This window comes from Eptatretus burgeri, chromosome 3 (genome assembly GCF_056783735.1).
Source record: "Eptatretus burgeri isolate ZD-2024b chromosome 3, Ebu_testis_v1, whole genome shotgun sequence".
Classification (NCBI taxonomy): Eukaryota; Metazoa; Chordata; class Myxini; order Myxiniformes; family Myxinidae; genus Eptatretus; species Eptatretus burgeri.
The window spans coordinates 71,016,335-71,034,119 of NC_140963.1; the positions used below are offsets into that span (position 1 = coordinate 71,016,335).

At 41.4% G+C, this 17,785-nt stretch overlaps 1 protein-coding gene across 1 annotated transcript in view; it reads left to right on the plus strand.

The window, feature by feature from the left end:
* Positions 1-651: 651 nt before the first annotated feature.
* The window catches only part of BMS1 (BMS1 ribosome biogenesis factor), an 81,042-nt gene continuing 63,908 nt past the window's right edge, over positions 652-17,785 (plus strand). Inside the window, exons 1-2 of the mRNA XM_085873914.1 lie at positions 652-785; positions 3,198-3,391. Of these exons, the coding sequence (XP_085730040.1) occupies positions 783-785; positions 3,198-3,391 (197 nt within the window). The 5' untranslated portion in view covers positions 652-782. The remainder of the gene's footprint in view (positions 786-3,197; positions 3,392-17,785) is intronic.

Genomic DNA, 17,785 nt, shown 5'->3' on the forward strand with positions numbered 1-17,785 from the left:
TTGTGGACTCCTTGTATGATTGATAACAATCCGAATCAAATCCTGCCATTCGAAATACTCGAAGGTACAGTACTGATAAATATCACCAAGAAGTGGAAGAGCGAATTGAAAAATCACAAAACATCGATTGATTCGTGGTGACAGCAATATGGTTCACATGATCGGAAGTGACGTCATACTGGGTGCAGAATCCTGGAGGACGTCGTCGTGGCCTTCAGTGAGAGAAAGCTCATGACGTCACACAACCGTAAGCTGAGCCGAAGACACTTGAGTGATACTTTACATTAAGACATGTGTGTCAATCCTTGTGAGTGGAAGTGAAACATTTCGTTTTTAAAATTGATCATACTTTCCATGAAATACGGGTTTTATCCACAATAAAATGGGTCTGCGGGTTTTCAGAAACAAAGCGGGTCAAACGTGTGAAATCCGGGTCAATTGCCATGGATACCACAGGGTGGGCGTCATGAAACATTTTAGTACAGTTTATGTCGGCCATGGTGCATTCGTTCGCTGCTGAGCCTTTGACGACGCGTACACGCAGATTCTTATAATATTCGGTTGTCCGCTGCAGGAATCTGCAATATCCTATGTTTTTGCTTTATATTAACTTATATCGGTCCTGTGCGATGTAAAATGTTATTATTGTGTCAATGAAAGAAGAAGAGGAGGTGTAAAAATCCCAGCATGCAGTGCGCTGCATCATGGCGGTCGGCTTTTCGTGGTTCACGTGTTGATGCTTATTTTCAGGACGAACAAACGACATTACTGTACCTTCAATCATGGTAAGAATAGTCCCGTATAATAAAACTACCAGTTTCTTAATCGGCAGCTAAGTGTTATCCTTGCCCTTTAAAGTTTTTTGCCGTTAATATTTGTTCCACAAGCAATTTGGTTCATCATTTACAAAGATTTACGGCACACACGAGGAGGCCGTTCGGCCCATCATGCCTGCACCACACCAATACCAGATTTAATAAACCCATCAATACCCCCTCCCCTTCCTGTGCAGCCTTTTGGCCGCTACACCGGTACTCATTTCGCCGACCTCAGAAGGACAAGCTGAGTCAACCCCATCTGGTGTTAATTCAGCAGCCAACGGGGATTGAACTCAGGACCCTAGGATCGCAAGCCATCCACCCGAACCGCTTTTGGCCCCGCCCCCTGTGACACCACCACCTGGGAAGGAGGTTCGAGAACAGTCCCATTTTGGCCCCGTCCCCTGTGACACCACCACCTGGGAAGGAGGTTCGAGAGCAGTCCCATTTTGGCCCCGTCCCCTGTGACACCACCACCTGGGAAGGAGGTTTGAGAGCAGTCCCATTTTGGCCCCGTCCCCTGTGACACCACCACCTGGGAAGGAGGTTCGAGAGCAGTCCCATTTTGGCCCCGCCCCCTGTGACACCACCACCTGGGAAGGAGGTTCGAGAACAGTCCCATTTTGGCCCCGTCCCCTGTGACACCACCACCTGGGAAGGAGGTTCGAGAGCAGTCCCATTTTGGCCCCGCCCCTGTGACACCACCACCTGGGAAGGAGGTTTGAGAGCAGTCCCATTTTGGCCCCGTCCCCTGTGACACCACCACCTGGGAAGGAGGTTCGAGAGCAGTCCCATTTTGGCCCCGTCCCCTGTGACACCACCACCTGGGAAGGAGGTTCGAGAGCAGTCCCATTTTGGCCCTGTGACACGTGAAATATGTCAACGTCCCATTGATTGGTTCATCCCCCATGGGTTGGGTCCATGTCCAAAATTCAATGTTGGGTCATTCCTGTTGTAACTCTTTTTTTGCCATCTATCAAGTTTCCTTTCAGGTGATGAGCGTGGAGATTTGCGATGACACCGCCGTCGACTTCGCTCTTGTTATTCGATGGTATTTAGTTGTTCCTCAACTCGAAGGGCTGAGTGAGCAGAACGAGTTTCGTCGATTAGCCAAAGACAAATGCATCGATAAAGAAAGTTAATATTTTAAATTTACACAATCATCGAGATCAACTCATTTGCCTTCAGGATGTACACCAATCGCCTTTTTTGTGCTCTCCTTCTACCTGGGTTTTTTCTTTCTTCTTCTCAGTCATTTTATTCGCTGTTGATCACATTGAAGTTACGTTAGCGGTTCTTCGAGCATTCCACGTCCGAATGTGATCGGAAGAAAAATTTATGGAACGTAGCAAAACTGGAGAGGTCAGGGAATACGTTGCCCCACGCAGTGTTCAGGTGTATACGTTGTACTTCAATTCAAATAAAATAATGATTTGAAAGATTGTTTAAAAAATTCCGGAAATTTAGCACGAATGAAGCAGACTTATACCCCACTCTTATTTAACATGTTCAAGTTAAATTAGATTTTAATTTGCGTTCTCGTGTTAAAGTATATAATTAGATTTTAATATAATAAAAAAAGAATGTAAAAGTCGTATAAAAAATTAATTCTGGAATTTATCACCACTGACAAAGTGTCTCTTCCACCACCCCGAACACGTATTAGTTTTTCGTGCCTGTTGTTTGTATCCTTTATGATGTTCATAAAAACAGTATGGCTGGTGTTTGCTTAATGGTGAGGGTGATGGGCTTGGGATTAGAGGGTCCTCAGTTCAAATCCTGCTTGTCTATTGAATTAATACCAGGTGGGGTTGACACAGCCTGTCATGCTTCTGAGGTTGGCAAAATAAGTACCAGCTTGCTGGGATGATCGAGCCATTCGAGTATTCTGTGTCAGAGCGGCGACCCGTCCAGGATTGTGCCCAACAGCCCAGGAGACTACAAAAGCAGCACTAATTCTCTGCATAGAATATGATCCCAATGGATTTGGATTTTTTTTTTATGGATTGATTTTCAATTTTGTTTGACTGCCAGATAGGCAGACAGTAAGAAATATTTTCTCGCTCGTCTTTGCGCATGTGCGATCGGGAGGAATCCAGAGCCAAAGTACCATTAAACGGCAAATTTATCTTTATATTCATGTTCGATATAGAACATTCAGTTTAAATAAGCTGTTCCTCGATGGTAAACTCATAAAACATACAGAGGGGTGGGCAGACATGAACCAATTGCTTAACTCCGCTTTTCACTTCGCATACCCGGGGTAGTGAAGGTGATTGGAGCTAAAATGGAAGGTGAAAGCTGTTGCAAACTGACTAAAACTTACGAAGTTTTGTTTGCTTTTTTAATTTATTTCTATTTTCAACTTCTGCTTTTTAGGAGACTGATGCAAAGAAAGCACATCGCAAGAGGTTGAGTGGGCCCAAGGCCGAAAAGAAGCGGCGGAAACGTGACGGTTCTGCGGCTGGTAACAAGTCAGATGGAAAGGAAGCAGGAACTGCCTGTCCCATTCGTCGGAACCCGAAAGCTTTTGCAGTGCATTCTGCTGTGAGGTTACAGAAGGAGTTCCACCAGTAAGGCCATGTACTTTTAATGCCTATGGCATTGTCATAGGATTGAACACAAAGTATGAAGGTCATTTAAATTACTTATGCTGACCTGATTGTAACTTTTAAAGTAAAAGGTTTGATGGTCTCAAAATTGGCTGTATACTTATTATTATTATTATTATTATTATTATTATTATTATTCTTTAGTGATACCATATTTGTAAACCATTCTTTACAACTGTACCTGTGTGCCATCCAGGAGACAATCAGGGGTATGTACCCAGTGGTGCCCGGTGCCGTTCTAATCCTGTTGGCATTTTGAAGAAATCAAATTATTATTATTATTATTCTTCTTCTTCTTATTATTATTATTATTTTTGTGGTGGCCTGAAATACTTCCCTACACTCACAAAGAAATGGGGTGGGGATCACTTAATATTACCTTTCATGTAGCTCCAAAGGCTTCAGCACAAGAGTGATACGAAAAATAAAATCCAACTTTTTTTTTTCAAAATTATTTTTGGCCGAAAACACTCACCGGCACTCACTGATGAGCCTTTGAGAGTTTGACGAAGTCACTCATTATCCCTTTGAGTACAGTGAAATCCATCATTAAGAAGGTGGAAGACTTATCATATAATACCACCCAGACTCGACCCAGATCAGGTCGCCCATCCAAACTCGGCAGCCGGGAAAGCAGGAAACTGGTTTGGGATGTCACTGTAAATCCAGTAATGACTTTGAAAGATTTGCAAGGCTTTATATTTGAGGTGGGGGTCAGTGTTCATCAACAATATCCCATTCCTTTCACAAAGCTGGTCTACATGGACAGGTGACAAGAAGGAAGCCATTCCTGAAAAAGATGCATCGAAAAGCACGAATGAAGTTTGTGAAAAAGCATCTTAATGAAACTGCAGGCATGTGGGAAAATTTTTTTGTGGTCGGACGAGACAAAAATTGAACTTTTGGTTCAAAGCGTTACGTCTGGCACAAGCATAACACTGCACATCACCCAATTAACATCATCCCTACTGTCAAGCACCGGGGTGGCAATATCATGTTGTGGGACTGCTTTTCATTAGCAGGGACTGGCAAGCTTGTCAGAATTGGAAGGGACAATGTAAAATACAGGAGAATCCTTGATGAAAACCTGTGAGTCAACCATGAATCTGAAACTAGTAGTGCATCAGCTAGGGGGGGGTCCTCGTGTGCAAAAAATGTACCCTAAGTTACCAACTAGAATTTTGAAGTTGATCATTTCTTGCAACAGAAAGACTTAGTTACCATTTCCATAACCCGGCAATAAGTGCGAAAATGGTGCCTCTTTTGAGGGTTCCTACGGAAATTGTCGGGCCAATTATTAGTGGTAGTGGAAATGAAAACGACTGTTACTTTGCAGTCTTCCACCGGAGAAACACAAACTACCCCTCAAAATGTCGGTCTTGAGACCCTCTTTCATATGATATGCAAATTAGGTTCATTGGTTCAAGAATCAGGTCACTAGAGGTCAAAAGGTCACAAAAATTTGGGTCAAGTGAAAATCTGACCCATCTCTGAAACATGCCCCACAGAACATGCCACATCCATATTTTACCCTCTCTGAGGGTCTATCCCATCACCATAGGTGCCAAGGAACACAATCATATGAATAAAGTGGAATTTGTTGCAATAAAATGATAATAGCACAGAATGGAAAGTGGTCAACTTTCAATCTGATCACTTTTTGGCCACCGCTTAAACGATTTCCTGTTGGGAAACTTAAATAGTTATTATGTCACGCCCGTTCACCCTAGATAGACAAGTTAACCCTTAAAATGGTTTGCCTTAGAATGACCGTCCATATGATATTACCTTTATGGAGATTGGGTCAATAATTAGGGCATTAGAGGTCAAAAGGTCACTGAAATTGGGGTCAAGTGAAAATTTCTGTGGAAAATGCCCAACAGCACATGCCAGATCCATATTTTTGTCCTCTATTGGGGTCAAATTTTTTGGAATAGATACAAAAAAAACCAGATATGAATGGATCGATATGAATGGAATGTACTTAATGACCACCATCGGGCCTAAACAATAAACGAAAACTTCCACTCCAACATAGTAAGTAAACACATACCAACTGGTGGAATGTGATTCTGGTTTGGAAATGCGTATATACTTATGAGTCAGTCACTCACTTTTGACGACACCAAATACATTTTGACATCCTGACTTTGCCGAGTCACTTTGACAAGTGCAAAATGTACAACAGGGATTGTTAGAACCACGGCAAGGACATCTCCGAGTTCCACACTTTTGACATGTGCAGTGGATTGCAATGTCTTCAGGAATTGGATTGTTCCCCCTGCTTGGGACCAGAAGATCATCAATAAATTTGAAACCAAATTGTCTTGGGTCAGAGGGTTCGCATGATGAGAGGAGGGACACCATCTCTTTTGTAGCAAAGTAGGCTCTCAAAATGTGCAACTGAATGGCATGACTTGTGGGTGGCAGGTCATCCAAACATGACCGCTTGGCATGATGATACCTGTGGCTTCGGAGCTGGTTCATGGTTTTCATCATTGTTCCTTTCTTAAGGACCTGTGTCAGATAGGCTTCTGCTTTATCAATTACTGTATCCAGGTTGCCTGTCGCCACCACAAAGTCCTTTAAGTACATCTCTGGATTGGCTATTAGAGCAGAATGCTTGGTTCCAACTTTACTTGTGTAGTCACACCCAGTTAGTGTGTGGACAGCGGGCAAAACCTGACACAAACTTCGTCCGATCCTCTTTGAAAGGATATGTATCGGAATGTATCTTGTCGAGTCACCAACCCCTTCACCCAGAGTTCTTCGAGGCCGTTCGCATTCAGGTCGCTCCAGTAGAACATCAGCAAAATGAACACATCCGTGTCTGACGATAGGACTATGATACGATTTTTACCTTGTTTAACAGCATGCATTGCATGTGGTATAATCCTCATGCCAGCCTCTTCTACATTACACTTGAGTTGTGGAACCTCTACAGGTCTCGATGTCATGGACCAACACGAAACGACGATGCTGTCTGGTCCACAGAAATGACTGACTATAATCTCCAATGTAGGAGCACTCCAATTCCGTACCAGCGCCTCTGCATCACTGAAGGATTCAAATTTTGCTTTGTTGACACTGGATGGCCAAAACCTCTCCATTTCTCGAGGGAGAGGGGTTTCCCTGGACACATCATGCAGTTCTATGGGTGACTTCTTCTCTCGCCTTTGCCGCTCGGAATCCTTCAAAGACGTTCCCATGTAGGAATCGAACACAAAATCAATTCTCGAGGCACTCTTTGCTGTAGATGCAACATAGCCTAGAAAGGCATCACAGAAGTCACCAAAATTTTTTAAACTCTTTGTTTGGATCTTGCGAATATTTGCCATCACATCAACTATACAGCATGTTCCCATTGAGTCATCAGGTCTCGGTGTTCTTGGGTCCTGGTCGCTGAGATGAGCTTCAAGTTCATGGACAATTTCACTTTTAATTGGCTTGGTCATTAGGCCTTCATCATCATAAGAGAGGAGACGTTGTACACACATCGTACTCCAGGAGTTCCTCCATTGTCCATCCTCGTATCTTTGCAATCTCTAGTGTATGTTTCATCTGAGCATCTTCTTGCTTGTTGAGTTTTGCTTTTCGTTTGTGTGGGAATGAATTCTTGCCGATTACAGCGAAGGTTTTAAGGTTGGTGCGATGAATCGTGTCTGACAGTCGAACGGTCTTCTCTATGTACCTTTCTCTACGAAGTTTCTCATAGGGGTATCGTTGCCGATTCTTTCCACATTCAGCAGCTGTTCTTTGATATCTTCTGACATGACTTCCTTGGTGAAGATATTGTGGAGCATTTTCTCTTTTGGGGGAGTGAGGAAGGGATTCTCATTCTTCTCTATGACATTTAATATGGCTTGAATGTTGGCCTCCTCAAACTCGGTTGCTGCTTTGCTGAATGACCTGTTGACTTCTAACTCATCGGAGGAACTACCTATAGCAGCAAGTTCTCTGTGAAGGTTTGTGATGGCAAGCATCTCATGATATATCAGTTCCCACTTGGCAACAAACTTCTTCTTTCTTGAACTACCAATTATTCCTGATGCACTTTTCTGGGCTCTGTTGATAGTCTGTTCCAATGCAAGGTCTGCTCCAACCGCTTTGAAACGTCCCATTGTTCGTTTTCGTTTAATCGTTTAAGCGGTGGCCAAAAAGTGATCAGATTGAAAGTCGACCGCTTTCCATTCTGTGCTGTTTTCATTTTATTGCACAAATTCCACTTTATTCATATGATTGTGTTCCTTGGCACCTATGGTGATGGGAGAGACCCTCAGAGACGGTAAAATATGGATGTGGCATGTTCTGTGGGGCATATTTCAGAGATAGGTCAGATTTTCACTTGACCCAAATTTTCGTGACCTTTTGACCTCGTGACCTGATTCTTGAACCAATGAACCTAATTTGCATATCATATGAAAGAGGGTATCAAGACCGACATTTTGAGGGGTAGTTTGTGTTTCTCGGGTGTAAGACTGAAAAGTAACAGTCGTTTTCATTTCCACTACCCCATATACTTGGCCCGACAATTTCCGTCGGAATCCCCAAAAGAGGCACCATTTTCACTCTTATTGCCGGGTTATGGAAATGGTAACCAAGTTTTTCTGTTAAGGGAAGTGGTCAACTTCAAAATTCCAGTGGGTAACTTAGGGTACATTTTTTTGCACACGAGGACCCCCCCCTAGCTGATGCACTATAGGAAGGAGATTCACATTTCAGCAGGACAATGATCTAAAGCCACACTGGAGTGGCTGAATAGGAAGAAAATTAATTCTCTTGAGTGGCCCATTCAAATTCCTCACTTGAACCCAATTTAACATTGATGGTGAGACTTGAAGATTGCAGTCAATCGATGATCCCTATCAAACTTGGCAGAACTAGAGCAATTTCCACGTGAAGAACGAGCAAATATTTCACCATCTCACTGTGCAAAGCTGGTATAGACCGACTCAAAAACACTCATCGCAGTCATTGCTTCCACCAAGTACTGATCTCCGGAGCTGAATACTTTTACAACCAGTGAATTTTGATTTGTACATGATTTTTGCAGGTAATCCTGACATGAAACCTCCTTCAATAAGAAGTGTTTCGTTTGATCTCTTCAGTTGTGAATAAATAAAGTTAATTTGGAAAAATAAATTTGGACATTCATTGTAATTCATTTAAATGTGACATTATTGGGCAGGGGTGAATACTTTTGCAGGCCACTGTAAATATCTGGCATAGCACCTCTCACATTGGGTTGCAGGTATTGCGCGCCATTTTGAACTATGCCAATTCTGGGGGAATTATCCTGTGTTGTAGGTATGTGGTCTTCACGAGCTTATTAAAAATCACGGAAGGAGCGACGAGTCGGTGCTTTTGAATATTTTATCAATCTGTTAGTGCGTGATCTTGACATTTGAACAGGGGTTCCCTTTGTGTTTTGGAGAGAATGGATAACTGAAAATAACAATAAAATATTATTGATGCTGCTGCCTTTTTGATGACTACATTTTATGCAGATTATTGTGACTGCCAATGTTTTCCAACTCTCTGATACTTCTGGTGTCTGAGCAATATTTCTTGACTGAAGGGGTATTTAACATACAATGTGCTGTATTATTTTCACTTGGTAACAACATAATGAAATTAGAAAGGCACTCGGTGGAGCACATACCTCCGCCATGCAATGCCTGATCCACGAGAACATATCGGGCTCAATACATTTTTGAAATATCATGCTATATATCATTTTTGAGCCCTTTCCCTCAATGATGAAGAATCGCATAAATTTTTGTCACCATATCTGGACCTGGATCTTCACCAAAATCTGATCAGTTTGTCCATGTCACACACACAACTTGCTCACCAAATTTCATCAAAATCTCTCCACAACTTTTTGAGATATCCAGCAGACAAAGAAACAAACAAGCAGTCAAAGACTGGTACTTACGAAATCGTCAACTTGACCTCTGACCTTGTCTAAAGGCCCTGTCACACCTTGACTATTTAGCCAACGTATGCCTGACGTATGCAAAATTGGGCTAAAACGCCGGCACACGTCGAATACGTTAAGAGCACGCTGAAAAACACAGCCATACGTCGTAGTACGCTGACTTTCATCATTGTACTTTGTGGTTGTCCTCAAATTTTAGCATGCTTGAAATTTCATGACGTATGCCAGCATATGACTCACATGTTCTGCTACGCTGGCCATAAGTTGTAGGCACATTATGCGATCGTCGACACACGTTACTTGTAAATTACTCATAAGTCAAAACACGTCGAGGTAATGATTAGCGTACCCGAAACTTATTTATAACCTATGAGTAACGTGTTGTAGGCATGTTACACAATTGTTGCACACACGTCGAGGCACGTTATGCGATCGTTGACACACGTCGAGGCACGTTACTTGTAAGTTACTCATAAGTCGAAACACGTCGAGGTAATGTTTAGCGTACCCAAAACCTATTTCTAACCTATGAGTAACGTGCTTTGAACCTATGTGTAACGTCCCACCAACGCATATTGACGTATGTAGACATATTTGATTGACGTTTTCCGGATGACCACAGAACTAACCGAACATGTTTCTAATTTACAGTTAGGGTTAGGGTTAGTTAAAGGTTAGGATTTACAGTTGCGATGGCGTATTGGCAGCGTTTAAAAAAACAAAAACAATAACTTCCGATATTTCGTCACGTGTCGTTGCGTCACGTCCGATTGCCTCTTCAGTTTGCTCATGTCTTATTCTTAGTTCCTCTGTGAATATTTTCTGTTTGAGGATATTGTCATGTCGACGTCGAAACTTAAAAGCAAATGTCCGAATATATTTTAAAATTCATGATAGACTAAAAAAGAAATAATAATAAAAAAAAACAGCAACAACAACTTCAGATATTTCGTCACGTGCCTTCACGGAGCCAAGGAGAAAAAAAGAAAATGTGCCTTGACGGAGAAAATAAGTTTTGGGTATGCTAAGCATTACCTCGACGTGTTTCGACTTATGAGTAACTTACAAGGAACTTGTGTCGACGTGTGTCAACAATCGCATATCGTGCATACAACTTATTCCCAGCGTAGCAGAATGTGTGTGCCATACGTCGAGTACGTCGTAAAATTTTCAGCGTGCTTGAAATTTCACGACGTACTAAACGTACCACGAAATATGACAGCGTACTTCATCGTTTTTCAGCGTGCTCTTAACGTTTACACAACTTACTCACCGGATTCGACGTGTGCCAGCGTTTTAGACATTTTTCATAGGTCGGCATACGCTGGCTAAATCGTCAAGGTGTGACTACGATGTTGACACTTCCAATTCTCAGGCGGTTATGATTTAAATCGGCGTGCGGCAGGTTTTTAACAGGCTACGCCACGAGTTCGTCGGCGATACGTGCAGCGCGCTATGCCCAAGTTAAACTATTGTTGGGCATAGGTTGTGAACGCCGACAACAGGCTAAGCATTCGTTGGTATAAGTTATCTATAAGACAACGAAACGTTCTGTGCCCGTTACTAATATGTTATGCATACGACAAACACGTTATGAATACAACCAAAACTTAAAAAAAAAACATCAAAATTTCAGCATATGCCAACGTTTTACATACATTTTTATACGTTGCCATTGCTGGCTAAATCGTCAAGGTGTGACAGCGCCTTAATAAAAGCTGTCTCTAGAGAAGGTAGCGACGCAAACCAGAAGTTTCTACAATGATTCTGCACCAAACCATCAAAAATCGTAACATTGACCGAAGCAAAAATCTCCATTTCTCCATGCAATTATTTAATATTATTTTATCAAAGTCACAAAACTGTAATATTCGGCCATCCACCAACAATCTTTACATAATCCAACAGCTTAGCGAGTCAGGCATGCAACGATAACATTTATTTGGATAAAAAATGACTTTTAAACACCATCTTTATCGAAAACACGGTCAGCGCGCACACGGAAAACCTTTACGTGATCAATGATGCCTCTGCTCGAGCGCGCTGCACCATGTGACGAGCTGTGACACTGCGAGTGAAATATTTTTATGCAATCTTAAAACGTTTCCAAAACATCCAATTTTTACCAGAATTTCGACAACCGAGTTTTAAGCGTCCTCGGCGATCGCAAAAACCAAAGATAAAATTAAAATCAAAGTTAAAACGAACTCGTAACGACCGAAGCAAAAATACTCCATTTCTCCACATGAATTTGCAGAATTATGTTTGACCTCACTGTGACCTTGACCTTTGACCGATTTTGACCAAAATCTAATCAGCGCTTGCCATCACCCTCCTGAATCACGTGGTGTAATTTGACATTGGTAGCTTCTGCCGTTCTCGAGTTATCGTGCCTACAAACAAACACACAAACACACAAACACACACACAAACTTGAGGGAGAGCACTCTGGAGAGTGCAAAACATCCGCCGCCAATACTGCTGGGTCACTCAAGTGAACCTTATATCTTATTCATTAAATATGATGTCAACAGTGCTGACAGTTATATTTCTTTTCTCCAACATTTTTTTGGGGGGGAGGGAGCGGGGGGGGGAGGGGGGGTTGGAAATCACTTAAAACATGTAGAAATGCAAAAAAAAAAAAAAATTTTCTCTAACAATTTTTTTTTGGGGGGGGTTGGAAATCACTTAAAACATGGAGAGATGCAAAAAAAAAATTTTCTCTAAATTTTTTTTTTGGGGGGGGGGGTTGTAAATCACTTAAAACATGTAGAAATGCAAAAAAAAAAAAATTTTTTCTCTAACAATTTTTTTTTGGGGGGGGGGCAAGTCCAAAATTTAATGGCATGATCCTTGGACCATACCTAACCCCCCCCACCAAGTTTCGTCAAAATCCGTCAAGGAGTTTTTCCGTAATACTGTTCACAAACAAACAAACAAACAAACAAGCAGTCATAGACTGGTACTCACAAAATCGTTAACTTGACCTCTGACTTTGTCTAATAAAAGCTGTCTCTGGAGAAGGTAGCGACGCAAACCAGAAGTTTCTACGACGATTCTGCACCAAACCATCAAAAATTGAATGTTTGACCTCACTGTCACCTTGACCTTTGACCGAATTTGACCAAAATCTAATCAGCGCTAAGCATCACCATCCTGAATCACGTGGTGTAATTTGACATTGGTAGCTCCTTCCGTTCTCGAGTTATAACTTTTTTTTGGATGTTTGACCTCACTGTGATCTTGACCTTTGACCGATTTTGACCAAAATCTAATCAGCGCAAGCCATCACCATCCTGAATCACGTGGTGTAATTTGACATTGGTGGGTTCTTCCGTTCTCGAGTTATCGTGCCTACAAACACACACACACACACACACACACACACACACACACACACACACACACACACACACACACACACACACACACACACACACACACACACACACACACACACACACACACACAAATAAGCAGTCATAGACTGGTACTTACGAAATCGTCAACTTGACCTCTGACCTTGTCTAATAAAAGCTGTCTCTGGAGAAGGTCGCGACGCAAACCAGAAGTTTCTACGATGATTCTGTACCAAACCATCAAAAATCGAATGTTTTGGATGTTTGACCTCACTGTGACCTTGACCTTGAACCGATTTTGACTAAAATCTAATCAGCGCGAGCTACCACCCTCCTGAATTACGTGGTGTAATTTGACATTGGTAGCTTCTTCCGTTCTCGAGTTATCATTTTTTGGATGTTTGACCTCACTGTGACCTTGACCTTTGACCGATTTTGACCAAAATCTAATCAGCACCAGCCATCACCCTCCTGAATCACGTGGTGTAATTTGACATTGGTAGCTTTTCCGTTCTCGAGTTATCGTGCCTACAAACAAACAAACAAGCAGTCATAGACTGGTACTTACGAAATCGTCAACTTGACCTCTGACCTTGTCTAATAAAAGTTGTCTCTCGAGAAGGTAGCGACGCAAACCAGAAGTTTCTACGATGATTCTGCATCAAACCATCAAAAATCGTAACGTCGACCAAAGCAAAAATCTCCATTTCTCCACGCAATTATACCTTAACGTAACTCAATGACGCGTCTGCTCGAGCGCACTGCATCATGGGACGACCCGTGATGCGTCGAGTGAAATATTTTTTATACAATCTTAAAACGTCTCCAAAACATCCGATTTTTTACCAGAATTTGTACAACCGAGTTTTAAGCGTCCTAAACCATCGCAAAAACTGAAGACAAAATTAAAATGAACTCGTAACGTCGAGCGAAGCAAAAATACTCCATTTCTCCACGTGATATGAATTTACGGAATTATGTTTGACCTCACTGTGACCTTGACTTTTGACCGATTTTGACCAAAATCTAATCAGCACGAGCCATCACACTCCTGAATCACGTGGTGTAATTTGACATTGGTAGCTTCTTCCGTTCTCGAGTTATCGTGCCTACAAACAAACAAACAAACAAACAAACAAACAAACAAACAAGCAGTCATAGACTGGTACTTACGAAATCGTCAACTTGACCTCTGACCTTGTCTAATAAAAGCTGTCTCTTGAGAAGGTTGCGATGCAAACCAGAAGTTTCTATGATGATTCTGTACCAAATCATCAAAATTCGAATGTTTTGGATGTTTGACCTCACTGTGACCATGACCTTTGGCCGATTTTGACCAAAATCTAATCAGCGCGAGCCACCACCCTCCTGAATCACGTGGTGTCATTTGACATTGGTAGCTTCTTCCGTTCTCGAGTTATCATTTTTTGGATGTTTGACCTCACTGTGACCTTGACCTTTGACCGATTTTGACCAAAATATAATCAGCACAAGCCATCACCCTCCTGAATCACGTGGTGTAATTTGACATTGGTTGCTTCTTCCGTTCTCGAGTTATTTGTACCAAACCATCAAAAATCGAACATTTGACCTCACTGTGACCTTTACCTTTGACCGATTTTGACCAAAATCTAATCAGCACTAGCCATCACCCTCCTGAATCACCTGGTGAAATTTGACATTGGTAGCTTCTTCCGTTCTCGAGTTATCGTGCCTACAAACAAACAAACAAACAAACAGAAACGGAAGTCATCAATATACTTACGAAATCTTTAGATTTCGTAAGTAATAAACAGAAACGGAAGGCATCAATATATTTACGAAATCTTTAGATTTCGTAAGTAACAAATAAACCAATGTCACCCGCAGGGTGACCCGTATCTTGCCAAAAGGTGACCACGTGTGACTTCTTTAAGGTCACACTGAGGTGAACAGAGCTGCTATCCACCAGGAGCAACTCCTTGAGGAATATCTGCTTACTAGAGATTCCGATGAGAATCGTTCTACAGAGTAACCATGAAAAATATGCGTTTGCCTCATAACGTCACCAAATGACGTCATAATGTCTCAAGCTTGATATATCTAGAAAGCACTCATCGAGGTGTTCAATTTGAGGTACTACACGATATGGTTCCTAAAACTTGAAAATTTGACCTTGGGGTCAAATATGTTTGACCTCAGGCGCTAACCATGAAGGTCAAGGCCAATCGCCACCAAAAATTAATCAGCTGAGCGCCAGACCATGAACTATATTCACATGAAGTTTGAAGACGATCCGATCAAAATTTCTCAAAAAATAAGGGTTTTGTTGACTCCCCTGATTTGCGACAAAGTGACCTTGACCTTTGACCTTGACCTTCAAAATTTTGTGCACTGAAAGGGACCTCTATAAGCCTCTGATATGCGAAGTTACAAAAATTTCCAATGATAACTGTGCTCTGCAGAATTTTTTATACGTGATTACAGACAAACAAACAAACAGACAAACAAACAAACAAACAAAACAAAAAAAAACATACAAGCTGACTAACATATCTTGCAAAAACTTCGTTTTGTCAAGATAACAAACAAACAGAAGTCATCAATATACTTAAGAAATCCTTAGATTTCTAAAGTAACAAACAGAAATGGAAGTTATCAATATACTCGTAACAAACAAACAAACAAACAAACAGAAAGGGGTGAAAACAGTAACCTCCGATCTTCGATGGCGAGGTTAACAAACAAACAGAGGACGGAAGTCATCAATATACTTACGAAATCTTTAGATTTCGTAAGTAACAAGCAGTCAGAGACTGGTACTTACGAAATCGTCAACTTGACCTCTGACCTTGTCTCATAAAAGCTGTCTCTGGAGAAGGTAGTGACGCAAACCAGAAGTTTCTACGATGATTCTGTACCAAACCATCAAAAATCGTAACGTCGACCGAAGCAAAAATCTCCATTTCTCCACGCAATTATTTAATAATATTTTATTAAAGTCACAAAACCGTAATATTCGGCCATCCACCAACAATTTTTGCATAATCTGACGGCTTAGCGAGTCAGGCATGCGACGATAACCTTTATTGGGATAAAAATGACTGAAGCACCATCTTTATTGAAAACACCATCAGCACGCACAGGCAAAACCTTGATGTGACTCAACGACGCCTCTGCTCGAGCGCGCTGCACCAGGTGATGAGCTGTGACTTGGCGAGTGAAATATTTTTTATACAATCTTAAAATGTCTCCAAAACATCCGATTTTTACCAGAATTTCGACAACCGAGTTTTAAGTGTCCTAAGCGATCGCAAAAACCGAAGACAAAATTAAAATCGAAGTTAAAACGAACTCGTAACGACCGAAGCAAAAATACTCCACTTCTCCACATGAATTTGCAGAATTATGTTTGACCTCACTGTGACCTTGACCTTTGACCGATTTTGACCAAAATCTAATCAGCGCTTGCCATCACCCTCCTGAATCACGTGGTGTAATTTGACATTGGTAGCTTCTTCCGTTCTCGAGTTATCGTGCCAACACACAAATGCACAAACACACATACACACAAACAAACAAACAAACAAACAAGCAGTCATAGACTGGTACTTACGAAATCGTCAACTTGACCTCTGACCTTGTCTAATAAAAGCATGAATCAGTCAGAAGCCCAAGGGGAGCTTGAATTCTGAATTCATTGTGGTCTACGATTTTACACTGTGGTTTGCAGATAATGAGTCTCAGACAAAAACTAGATTTCTTATAAAAATTCCATTTTTTTGTTTTTATTTTTAAAAAAAGTGATTCAGTACCAGCAGGATATGCCAGATAATAGGTGTATTACTTTTCAGAAGAATCTGATAAAAGACTTATTATTTATTAGATATATCAGTTATTCATCGCTGTTCCAGAATTTCGACAACCGAGTTTTAAGCGTCCTCGGCGATCGCAAAAACCAAAGACAAAATTAAAATCGAAGTTAAAACGAACTCGTAACGTCGAGCGAAGCAAAAATACTCCATTTCTCCACATGAATTTACGGAATTATGTTTGACCTCACTGTGACCTTGACCTTTGACCGATTTTGACCAAAATCTAATCAGCACTAGCCATCACCCTCCTGAATCACGTAGTGTAATTTGACATTGGTAGCTTCTTCCATTCTCGAGTTATCGTGCCTACAAACAAACAAACAAGCAGTCATAGACTGGTACTTACGAAATCGTCAACTTGACCTCTGACCTTGTCTCATAAAAGCTGTCTCTAGAGAAGGTAGTGAAGCAAACCAGAAGTTTCTACGATGATTCTGTTCCAAACCATCAAAAATCGAATGTTTGACCTCACTGTGACCTTGACCGTTGACCGATTTTGACCAAAATCTAATCAGCACTAGCCATCACCCTCCTGAATCACGTGGTGTAATTTGACATTGGTAGCTTCTTCCGTTCTCGAGTTATCTGTACCAAACCATCAAAAATCGAATATTTGACCTCACTGTGACCTTGACCTTTGACCGATTTTGACCAAAATCTAATCAGCACGAGTCATCACCCTCCTGAATCACGTGGTGTAATTTGACATTGGTAGCTTCTTCCGTTCTCGAGTTATTGTGCCTACAAACAAACAAACAAACAAACAGAAACGGAAGGCATCAATATACTTACGAAATCTTTAGATTTCGTAAGTAACAAACACACAAACAGAAGACGGAAGTCATCAATGTACTTAAGCAATCTTTAGATTTCTTAAGTAACAAGCAGTCATAGACTGGTACTTACGAAATCGTCAACTTGACCTCTGACCTTGTCTCATAAAAGCTGTCTCTGGAGAAGGTTGCGACGCAAACCAGAAGTTTCTACAATGATTCTGTACCAAACCATCAAAAATCGAATGTTTGACCTCACTGTGACCTTGACCTTTGACCGATTTTGACCAAAATCTAATCAGCACGAGCCATCACCCTCCTGAATCACGTGGTGTAATTTGACATTGGTTGCTTCTTCCGTTCTCGAGTTATCGTGCCTACAAACAAACAAACACACACAAACAAACACACAAACATATAATATGACG